Source organism: Macaca thibetana, chromosome 6, assembly GCF_024542745.1.
Source record: "Macaca thibetana thibetana isolate TM-01 chromosome 6, ASM2454274v1, whole genome shotgun sequence".
In the NCBI taxonomy this organism is placed as follows: domain Eukaryota; kingdom Metazoa; phylum Chordata; class Mammalia; order Primates; family Cercopithecidae; genus Macaca; species Macaca thibetana.
Window position 1 is genome coordinate 144,150,825 of NC_065583.1, and position 11,711 is coordinate 144,162,535.

Below are 11,711 nucleotides of genomic sequence, written 5' to 3' on the forward strand. Positions count from 1 at the left end.
TGAGATGGATGATTGTTTTAGGAGGATGGGATAGAGAGGTTGAAGCAGCAACAAAGTGTATTTCAAAAAATCCTCTAGGATCTGTTCCTGAGATGTTGGCTCCCGTACCATAAATATGACTTAATGATGGGGAAGAGTTTGGGGATGTTGCAATAGTGATAGTAAGCTGTACAGGATTACACTGGTTATGTTGACAATTAGTAGGAGCAGCCTCTTTGGTAAAATGGATATATGGTTTTAAGAACTGACAAAGACTTGTGGGAGCAGTTCAGCCTAGACCTTTGGTGTTCCATAGGACATTAGATCAAGAATAGCAGATGGACTCTGTTTTAGGGGGACAAGAGTCCCATTCCCACCAGTTAATACAACTACTATTCTTGGGATTATTATCTATGTAGGAATTTACTATATCTTTCCAATCTGAGGAAGTCCAAGAGGGGCAGAGATATTTGTCTGAAGCAGTAACTGTCTTTGGTTTTGTAAATATCCACAGGATATGACTAAACAAGCATCAAAGGTAATAATCTGGGGTGGACTTGATCTAGTTACCTTAATTATAAGATGGGGAGCAGTTAAGGAAAAGAAAAGAAGAGATAGGTAGATTAAGCTTTTTTCTTTAACATTACTTTGGTGGGAGTTGACCCTGGGACAACCATCCATGGCTTTGGACAAGGTAATTGCTTTTTAACTGGAGTATAATGAGTCCACCCTTTCTCAGTGGCTCGGACTGCTGTCTTAGTTGTTATGAGCATCACATAGGGTCCTTCCCAGGTAGGTTCGAGTTTTCCCTCTTTCCAGCCTTTGATCAGAAGGTGATCTGTGGGTTGGTGTTGGTGGACTGGAAATTGGAGGGGTGGAGTCTGTGCTAGAAAGCCTTGAGTCCTGAGGGTAGAAAGGGTGGAAGAAAGACCAAATAAATGATTTCTAAGGAACTGATCTTTTGTTTCAAATGTGGGAAGGTCAGTAGTAGTGTTTAGGTAAGGCAACCCATAAAGCATTTCATAGGGAGACAGGCCCAGATCTTTCTAAGGGGCAGTTTGGATCCTTAATAAAGCAATGGAAAGGCATTTTGTCCATGACAACCGAGTTTCTAATATTAATTTGGTTAGATGATTCTTTAGAGTTTGATTCATTCTTTCTACTCTTCCTGAGGAGGGAGGGTGCAAAGGAGTATGATATTCCCATTTTATCCCTAGTGCTTGGGTTAGTCCTTTAATAATGTGTGCAGTGAAATGGGTTCCATGATCCAAATCAATGTTCTCTGTTAGTCCAAACCTGGGTATGATGTTCCAATAGAGCTTTGACTACATTACTGGCTGTTGCACTTGGGAAAGGAATGGCTTCTACCCAGTGGGTAAGATGATCTACTATTACTAGTAAATATTTAAGGCGGCCTATTGGGGGCATTTCAGTATAGACCACTTGAACACTTTGAAATGGGCTGCTACAGAGAAATATCCAGCTAGGCCCCTCCGCTTAAATCCACCAGCTCCGCTCTAGTAGAAACTGCGACCGAGAAAACACCGACCTGCTGCACCTCTCAAAACTGTGTCTGGAAACTCCTAACCTAACGGTGCTGGGTGTAATGTTGCTACCACGGAGTCAACAGCCGTGCAGGAACCTAGAAACAACTGGCTGTCACAAAGGACTGTGTGACAGAGAGCAATAGCCGGTTCCAGACACAGCCGGTTTTAGAGAAATGAATGGCATTGTCCTCAAGAAAACACTGGCTCTATGCAAATGTTTGTGACGGAAATACCACCACAAACGCCAGCACACAGAAACCCGATACTGAGAACCAAGGGGGTCTGCCAAGAGCGGCGCCTCCAAGGAGTAACTGCCAGCCGGCAAAGTGCGAATGAGAAACCGGCCACTCCATGCAACGACCGGTACTGCCACGGAAAAAGCATCTGACGTCGCTGAGAAGCAGTGAAGCCAGAAGTGGCCACTTTTGAAGAAAAAGGAATGCCACTGACAAACACCCAATTCCCAGAAATAATCGGTATTTGTTCCAAAACACAGCCGAATAAACCGGGAACCTGCAGAGTGGTTGCACCTATTTCAGACGCAACTGAGGAAACGGGGTCACCCAGAGCCTCAACTTCCTGGGCTCTCGCAAGCCTTTGTAGAAGCAACAGGCAGTGCTGCCAATGAGGAGCATCTGGCGGCAAAACTAGTGGTAATGCCACTGACAAAAGGCCTGTTAGGCAAAAATAGTAATTTTTAGTTTCCAGGGATCATGGGTCAACACAGAGCAGACAGCATAAAGCTGAGGGCTGACAAAAGAAAAATTAGCAACAATTGTTTTTTAAAAGGGCAAGTTACCTGAAAATATAACACAATAGAAATACATTTGGAAAAATTCATTGAATGAAAATCAAAACTAAGCAAAACATAAAAAACTGACTCTGCAAAGAAGAAAATGCAAACACTTCTAAACAGTATGGTTTCACAGCTGTAATATCGCTGTCATGCCTATATCAATATCTGCTTGATCTAAACCTGGACTTCTAACGGATTGCAGGCACTGCTAAACCAACACTTGCTACTCCTAAAAGATCTTCTTCACTGACATGCCCCGACATCCAGTTTAAAACTCATAGGCATAACTAAAGCAGGATAAGAAATTATGAAACCTAAACTAAGAAGTCACAGGCATGGTTATGCTAGTATTGGTTTGGACTAAATCTGGACTTGCAAGAGCTAAGAAACTGCATTCCCGCGGGCACTTAGAATCCAAAAATGAACTTGTTACTCTATAAGAAATCCCTATCCCAGGACTCGCTCAGAATAGGATATTTTAAAAGCAGGATTAAGCACCTTTATCACAGGCAAAATAAACTGATACTTGTTCCACTTAAATTCAGACTCGCTGTGCAGAGAAATCAAAATCAGGGCTATATTCTGATGTGTAGGAGGTTTAAAAATCCCATCAAGGCAGACAAAGCAGGCAGGGCCAACCCAGACCTCCTCGGCCTACTGAAATTGCTAAAGCAAGTTGTGGTATGATTAAATAATTGGCAGTTTTCTTATAAACCACACTATTTATTCCAAAGAAAAAGAAACAGGAAGTGCTGCTATACCTAAGACCCATGAATAAGTAGTCTTATTTATTTATTTATTTGTTTATTTAGAGACAGGGTCTCGCTCTGTTGGATTGCAGTGTCGGAAACTCGACTCACTGCAGCCTAGACCTCCTGAGCTCAAGTGGCCCTCCCATCTCAGTCTCCCGAGTACCTGAGACTACAGGTGCATGCCATCATGCCCAGCTAATCTTTGTATTTTTTGTAGCAACGAATCTCACCATATCGCCCAGGCTGGTCTCAAACTCCCGCGCTCAAGCAATCCGCATGCTTCAGCAGCCCAAATTGCTGGGATTACAGGTATGAGCCACGCCGCACCGTCTGAAAAAATAATCTTAAGAAGTGGTCATCGGTGTGGTTGTATTAATATAAGTAATTGCCTGGTCCTTCCATGAGAAATAGCAAAGACTGATGAACCCCTCAATCTTTTTTTTTTTTTTTTTGAGACAGAATCTTGCTCTGTCGCCCAGGCTGGAGTGCAGTGGTGCGATCTCGGCTCACTGTTAGTTCCTCCCGTTTTCATGCCATTCTCCTGGCTCAGCCTCCCAAGTAGCTGGGACTACAGGCGCCCACCACCACCCCCGGCTAATTGTGTGTGTGTGTGTGTGTGTGTGTGTGTGTATATATTTTTTAGTAGAGACAGGGTTGCACCGTGTTAGCCAGGATGATCTCGATCTCCTGACCTCGTGATTCGTCCGCCTCGGCCTCCCAAAGTGCTGGGATTACAGGTATGAGCCACCGTGCCCGGCCAAACCCCTCAATCTTATGACTGCGAATAAAATACCTCAGTGTGAAACACAATGAATTGCTATACTGTAAAAACAAACGCAGCTGTTAAAACAAAAATAAAATTAGTAATTAAAAAGACGTTCTAATAACCCAAAGATGTGAAATAAAATTAAATGAAAACAAACATGATATACTTAAAAGCAATAACTTGAAAAATAGTACAAATATAATTAAAAATAAAATGGAAAACAAAGTTTAAATATGCCAACACTCTGAATAATTCTAAAATCATAAAATAGATTTCTCAGAGTTGAAACGGATAGAAATAAAATTGTTAAATGAAACATATAATGAAATACACATAAATGTTTAAAATAAACAGAAACTGCAGTAAGCGACCGGACACCATGGAGAAACGTCAGGAAACAGAAAATTTTAAAATTGACCATGAGCACTGAAAGCACATCTAAATGTATTTTTACTTTCTAAATAAAGACATTTTGTAACTGAGAATCTTTTCAAGGAGGAGAATCCAAAATGGCTCCTGCTGCTATCTAAAGCTTCTTGGCTCCAAAGGTCCCTGGGCAGCACCCCCAGCGTACAGAGAATGGGCACAACCAAGGTGACGAATCCACTCCAGGCAGCCTGAGAAACCCGGGTGGTGGCACCACCACTTCAAGACAGGTGGATGGCGGCACCCTGAAAGGCGCCCGCCTTCAGAGGCCTGGGTTTCATGCTATTTGTCCCTGGAGTGGGGAGGACTGCACCAGGGAAGCTGCTGGAGCGTGAATCTGTGGGCTTCCTCTGAGCTGTCCACCTCTTCTACAGGTGCCTCTTATAGCTTCTGTGTCCAGGGCCAACTGAACTCGTGGGCTCCACTGTACTTGGTTCTAAGATGCCCTGAACTCTTGGAAAGAGTCCGTTTTGCGGGTAGACTCCGGGTAGCCGCCAGCAAGGATTGGAAAGCAGTCCCAAATCACAGCTGTCCAATGAGTACTCTCCTGCTACTGGATACATAGAAAGAGGCCAGGGACCACAATCTTTTGAACTCACAATAGGCGGAGGCTGGGGCTCTGGCGCCACCTCTGCGGAATCTGAAACATGCTTCACACAGCCAAGAAAATGTTGCTCCATTGCTTAAGCCTCAGACCAGGAGGAAACAAATGTTTGCTCTGATCGAGGAGGGACAGCCTTCAGCACTACCATTACTCTGTGTGGGAAAAAAAGAGATCAGACTGTTACTGTATCCATGTAGAAAGAAGTAGACATAGGAGACTCCATTTTGTTCTGTACTAAGAGAAATTCTTCTGCCTTGAGATCCTGTTAATCTGCAACACTAGCCCCAACCCTGCGCTTGCAGAGACATGTGCTGTGTTGACTCAAGGTTTAATGGATTTAGGGTTGTGCAGGATGTGCTTTGTTAAAAAAAAAAAAAAAAAAAAAAGTGCTTGAAGGCAGTATGCTTGGTAAAAGTCATCACCATTCTCTAACCTTGAGTACCCAGGGACACAAAACACTGCGGAAGGCCGCAGGGACCTCTTCCTAGGAAAGCCAGGTATTGTCCAAGGTTTCTCCCCATGTGATAGCCTGAAATATGGCCTCCTGGGAAGGGAAAGACCTGACCGTCAGTCCAACACCCATAAAGGGTCTGTGCTGAGGAGGATTAGTAAAAGAGGAAGGCCTCTTTGCAGTTGAGATAAGAGGAAGGCATCTGTCTCCAGCTCATCCCTGGGAATGGAATGTCTTGGTGTAAAACCCAGTCTTAGGTTCTATTTACTGAGATAGGAGGAAACTGCCTTATGGCTGGAGGTGAGACACGCTGGTGGCAATACTGCTCCTTAATGCACCGAGATGTTTGTGTAAAGTCAAACATAAATCTGGCCTACGTGCACATTAAGGCACAGCACCTTTCCTTAAACTTATTTATGACACAGAGATCTTTACTCACATGTTTTCCTGCTGACTCTCCACCATTACCCTATAGTCCTGCCACATCCCCCTCTCTGAGATGGTAGAGATAGTGATCAAAAAATACCGAGGGAACTCAGAGACCAGTGCTGGCGCTGGTCCTCCCTATGCTGAGCTCTGGTCCCCTGGGCCCACTTTTGTTTCTCTATACTTTGTCTCTGTGTCTTATTTCTTTTCTCAGTCTCTCATCCCAACTGATGAGAAACACCCACAGGTTGTGGAGGGGCTGGTCACCCCTTCACTCTGGGTATTTATGCTTTCCAGAGCCGGTGGGCAGAGGCCAGCCAGATATTAAGAAACTCAATAGGCTGGGTGCGGTGGCTGACGCCTGTAATCCCAGCACTTTGGGAGGCCGAGGTCAGGAGTTTGAGACCAGTTTGACCAACATGGTGAAACCCCGTCTCTACTAAAAGTACAAAAATGAGCCAGGCATGGTGGCGCGGGCCTGTAATCCCAGCCACTCAGGAGTCTGAGGCAGGAGAATTGCTTGAACCTGTGAGGCGGAGATCACAGTAAGCCGAGAAGGAAGGAAGGAAGGAAGAAAGGAAGGAAGGAAGGAAAGGAGGGAGGGAGGGAGGGGAAAGAAAACAAATGTACGAAAATTAGTAGACACATGAAAAACGGTAACATGTTAGAGAGTACATAAAACCATAACCGTAATTCCGACGGAAAAACATAGCGAGAAAAGAAACCGAAATGAAACGGACACTAAGCAAACCTTAGACAGAAATAGTGCTACAGAACCCCGGGATTAAAGAGCGCTTCAGGGGACAAAATCAATAAGCACTGCTGCCACCAGAAAACTGTGCGCTAGGGCTCTTCCCTACTAATGACCTCCCTAACGAGAAACTGAACGTAGCAAGTGCCAGCACCCAGCGTATAGCGCTGGTGTTGCCAAACAAATACCCGTTTTTGCACCGCAAACGGTGCTGCTAGAGAGAATCTGCAGACTCTTAGAAAAAGGTGGTGCTTCTCCACCCGAACATCCTGCCTGGAGGAATGAACCGACTCAGTTGAAATGTTTTTTGACATTTTAATATGTTTTAATCCGTTTAATGTATTTTAACCCATTTTAATGTGTTGTGACAGAAAAGGCTCCGGCTAATGGTACTACGGAATTACTAGCAGGTACAGAGGCTCGTGCAATCACCGTTCTGCGACATAAAAACAAGCTTCAGGAAGTTCCTACAAGATACTAGCGGTGCTAGAACCCAGAAAGTGACAGCACAAAGAACTTGCCGGTCCTGCGAAAGGAAAACGTCACTTTAGGCGCTAACAATGGTGCAGCAACTGAGAAAACGCCAAGTGAGCACTACTGGCAAAAGTGCTGATGCTAATCCGTCAGCTTCGCGTAAGAAGCACAGACACTAGACAGAACCCGGGACTTAACACCAGCGAGACTGAGATTGAGCTGGGCTCTCCAGCTACTGAAAGAATGGAAGTCGAGGAACACGAAGCTGAGACACTCTCAAAATTAAAAGAAAAAACCACATAACATTTAAATAAAAATCTAATTTTAGGCGTAGCTAAAATTTTAGGCGTAGCTAAAATAAAATGGTGGTTCACGCTTGTAATCCCAGCACTTTGGGAGGCCGGGGCAGGTGGATCACCTAAGGTCAGGAGTTTGAGACCAGCCTGGCCAATATGGAGAAGCCCCATCTCTACTAAAAATATAAAAAGTCAGCCGGATGTGGTGGCGGGCACCTGTAGTCAACAGCTACTCGGGAGGCTGAGGCAGGAGAATCGCTTGAACCTGGGAGGTGGAGGTTGTGGTGAGATGAGATCGTGCCATTGCACCAGCCTGGGCAACAAGAGCGAAACTCTGTCAAAAAAAAAAAAAAAAAAAAAAAAAAAAAGAAAGAAAGAAAGAAAAGAAAAGAGAACAGAAAGAAAGAATTTTAAAATCATTAAAGTCAAAAGTGCAAGTAAAAATGAAAAAGCAAACACACTGGTAACATCGTTCTCAGAGCAAAAGACACAAAAAAGCAAAAATTACAAAGAATCAACCTTACAAAGAAATTACTAACCTTGCGAAACGATGCAGTCCTACAATTAGGATATCTATGTCAGAGCTGAACCCGTACGTATTACACCTAAGTCTAAATTTCCTTCAACAAAAACAAAAACAAACCAGTCGTGGTTAAACCTGTTTAACTACTAGTGAAAAATCGCAGGAGCTGGTATATCCCTACTTGGTCCACAAGAGAAAAAGTCGAGTTGAACGAGATTTGCTACTGTCAAACAGAGCTTGGTAAAACGGAGAAATCGCATTGGCCGGCATTTCCTGACTTCCAGGGGAGTTTTAAAAACACAGGAATAGCTAAGGCGGGACCTGCTATTGCGAAACCAAACATGATATAAGAGCTCCCCGGCATTGTTAAACTGGTCATCACTAAACCTAAAAAAAATCGCAATTGCTGTTACACAGATTTCTACAGGAGTTAAACATCCCCTGCACAGCTAAAGCAGGGCTTACTAGTACGAAACCGTAACTTGCTAGGACCAAGAAACTTGAGGCAGGGCTAACTCCGGGATTGTTTGATGAGAAATCCGAGCCTACAGGAAACCCGAAGCTGCTGGGGAAAAAATAAAGGGGGTGGGGGGAGTCATAGGGTAACTCTGCCTTTCTAGGACGAAACAGTGACTTCCTACGACCTAGAAATCACAGCCAGGGCTAGACCAGTGTTTGTCCTAAGTCGGGACTTCCTTGGGCTGAGAAATCACATTTTGGCTATTCCTCGACTTTGAACAGAGGCAGAAACGGCAGGTACCGCGAAATCGAAACTTGCTAAAACCAAGAAGCCAACGACTCACGAAACCGCAGGGTCCTGCGACAGAGGCGCGAGCGGACTTCTGGAGGCCGAGTCAGAGCCGGTGCAGCGGCGCTGGAGGCGCTGGGAAGAGACCGCGCCCGCGCAGCTCCCCTGCCACCGTCTCTGAGAAGCGGCGGGCTCCCCCCAGCCAGCGCCGCCTCCTCCGGGAACACCAGACTCGATGCAACTGGAGCAGCTGCGACGCGGCATCCCTCAGATTGGCTACCTGATTGCTGCCGCCATCGAGGAAATGAAGGCTCCCACCAACGAGCTGTGCCGCGACCAGGAGACCTCGGCTTGGTGAGATGGCAGTACTGGGAGCCTGTGAGTGCCGGCAGCCGACTGGGTTGTCAAGGACAACATTCGTTTTGATGAAACCAATGGTGCTGTCACCAAGAAACCATCGACTCAGAAAAAAAGAGAGGTTCGGCCACCAAGAAACTCCGTACAACAAGTGCTGTGACAGAAAAACCTGCGGCTCGGCACCGCTGGCGAAACAGTCAATGGGAACACTGGGTCCTGCGACCGTGAAGCCTGCACTAGAGGGCCTCGGATGGAGAAAGCGACGCACAGAGACCAGGAAACTGTGCACAGCACAACTAGCAGTAGACACAAGGGGAAAAGTGTCTGGTTGGCTCTCTGGGAGAAAGTGCGGATAAGAAACGGAGACTTGTTGCAGGGACCAGCGCAGCCACTGAAGGAGGTTACCCATATGGCGATGGTGCCAGCGAAACACACACTGCGGTTTGGACGACACCCATGGGGATGGCACAGAGAAACATGCGCTGTCACTAAAGTACATCCAGCTCCGCGCAACCAGTGGTTCGACGATTGAGAAAGCGCCAGTTGGGCTCTACTAGAAACTTCTGAAAACAGTCCTCCCACAGCAGCTATCAGACCCACCACAGACAAACGCTTTTAGGAAGCACCCAACGGTGCTGAGACAGGCCGGGGCCGGCACAAAGCGCAGAGCGGTGCGGGTACCGAGAAACACCAGACTCGGTGAAATTAACCTAGCCGCCACTGTATCCACTGGCTTCGCAGGTTGCTACCGGCGAAGGTGCTGTGGGGAAACTGCCGACTCAATTCACCGATTTATGCTACGTGGCGCAGGCGGGGGAGGTTGTGGGGGGAGACACCAGCGAAGTTGTGAAACCAGCTGCCCTGGGACCCAACAAGCACCTGCCCGCAGCAAATGCCTGTGCTGTTGCAAAAGACAACTTTTGGCGCAAATAATGTTGCCGCCAGAGAGCATCCGGTAACTCTGACAGAGGAGTGGCGATGGCATTGAGAAACCGCTGGAGCCAGGAAAGGAGCGGTACAGTCACCGACCAACTGCGCGATCGGTGCCACCAAAGTACTGCCAGCTCTACCCACTCTCGATTCTCATGTCTGTCCCCTAAAGCTTAGGAAAGTCTGGTTTCGGTTTTGTTTTGTTTTGTTTTTCTTTCTTTTTTAGATAGTGTCATGCTGTTATTTTCTTGTGGCCTTGGGTAAATTCTGGAGACCAGGATTAAACCCAAGATATATTTCCATCGTTAGAATAAAGATTTAGAGTTACCATCTTGAATGTAATATCACTGTTTTATTTCTTTCATATTGTTTTTGAAGTTTGCAAATCTTTTATATTTCCAGCTGCTGAGACAATACTTTTGAAAGCTGATGTTACCTCTAGCGGCGAAACAAGAGCCAGCTATTAAGCAGCCAGAGAGCTACAGTAATTGAATGCGTGACCATTTCTCTTTTAGCACGTTCTCTGTTTTCCTCTTCCAGAAGTTGTAAACGTCTATTTAGTTTGATTATCTGTCGTTTTGGTGAAGCTGCATTTACAACAGTTAGGTCATCTGACGTTACTTCAATTGTTGTATCTATATTTGAAATGCCATACAGAGAATCATCTCTGACCAGCTATCCATTTTGGCGAACAGCATTTTCACTCATAGACCGCTCTCTTTTTAGTTTGCCAAACTGCACGGATTTCTTCATTTTGAGGGGTTTTGCAGGTCTTTCTAAATCCAGAAAATCTAGTGGTCTTTCACTTAGTGTAAGTACATGAGGTGGTGTTTTTAGTGTCAGGGATTTAAAGGGAGTTGACTGAATAAGGTCAAAATCTGCTAGTCTTGAAAATGATACATATTCATTATTTTCTGCGACAACAATCCACTCCAGGACCTGCATTATCACACTAGCATTTGGAACTCCTTGGAATCCTTGTTCCAGGTCGGCGTTTGGCGATGCTACTTTTAACTTTTCTGGGACCTTCATTCGCTGACTAATGCCTTCAGTATATTGCATTTTGTACTGAATTCGACTAATTTCTGCCATCTCAGCAGCAGTGAGAGAAGGAAGTGCTGACCCATTCACCAAATATGTACCAACTACCGCTTGCTGTTAGGCACTATCTGCTTCTGTGCTTCATGTTAAATCCTTAAACTTGCTTCAATGTGCACGTGCTGGATTGAGAGCCACTTTTGTCCCCCTGGGCCCACAGGAGGGTCCTGGCGAGGACCGCCGCCTTCCGGCTCCTGGGGCACTCCAGTGGGCGCTCCCAGAGGCCGCTGGCCGAGAGCACCCCGGCGCCCAGGCACAGCACGGGCGGAGCGGTCCGCAGAGGGCCAGGGCAGATGAGCGAAAGCTCTTTCGTGGTTTTTAGGAACAGAAACAACACACTCAGACATGAAAAACTGGCCTGGCTTAAAAGGGTTCCTGGCCTTACAGGTGAGTAAGAAATGCCACTTCCTGGCAGGCCTAGGAACATCAGGATATTTGGAGGCCTTTGACAAAAGGAGAATTCACCCAAATCTATAGGTATTGCAGGCAAAGTATGATAGCAAGATCTTGCCTTGGTTTCCTAGCCATGAGAGGGTTTTTAAAGTGTAATTTAAGATTCCTTATGATAAGGTCCAGAAACTTAAAGAGAGCCTATGTGGTAAACCACTATTCCAGCCGCACTTGTGTACATAATTAGGCCAAGTTTAATGACACTAACTTTATTTTGTAAATAAATTACTTGGCCAGGCGCGGTGGCTCACGCCTGCAATCCCAGCACTTTGGGAGGCCGAGGTGGAAGGATCACGTGAAGTCAGGAGTTTGAGACTAGCCTGGTCAACATAGTGAA

The 11,711-nt window shown here is 45.8% G+C and overlaps 2 protein-coding genes and 2 pseudogenes across 5 annotated transcripts in view; 1 reads left to right on the top strand and 3 right to left on the bottom strand.

Moving 5' to 3' along the window:
• Positions 1-7,676, top strand: part of LOC126956498 (uncharacterized) — a 35,075-nt gene extending 27,399 nt beyond the window's left edge. Inside the window, exon 2 of the mRNA XM_050793489.1 lies at positions 6,870-7,676. The gene's annotated coding sequence lies outside the window, so the exon portion shown is untranslated. The remainder of the gene's footprint in view (positions 1-6,869) is intronic.
• Positions 4,126-4,946, bottom strand: LOC126956493 (annexin-2 receptor-like; annotated as a pseudogene).
• Positions 4,928-9,555, bottom strand: LOC126956487 (uncharacterized). 3 transcript variants are annotated; one of them, XM_050793480.1, is made up of 2 exons: positions 8,820-9,555; positions 4,928-5,022 (listed from the first exon to the last, which is right to left on the bottom strand). In XM_050793480.1, exons 1-2 carry the CDS (start codon positions 9,393-9,395, stop codon positions 4,957-4,959), a joined length of 642 nt encoding a protein of 213 aa, XP_050649437.1. In that variant the 5' UTR covers positions 9,396-9,555; the 3' UTR covers positions 4,928-4,956. The 3 variants fall into 3 exon arrangements, with proteins under 3 accessions (XP_050649437.1, XP_050649436.1, XP_050649435.1); XM_050793479.1 differs by having other exon boundaries at positions 8,595-9,555; XM_050793478.1 differs by having other exon boundaries at positions 4,934-5,022; positions 7,808-9,555.
• Positions 9,556-9,715: 160 nt separating this feature from the next.
• Positions 9,716-11,194, bottom strand: LOC126956488 (mitochondrial fission factor-like; annotated as a pseudogene). The gene has a single exon (XR_007726394.1). The product of XR_007726394.1 is annotated as a mitochondrial fission factor-like (transcript).
• Between the last annotated feature and the right edge of the window lie 517 nt (positions 11,195-11,711).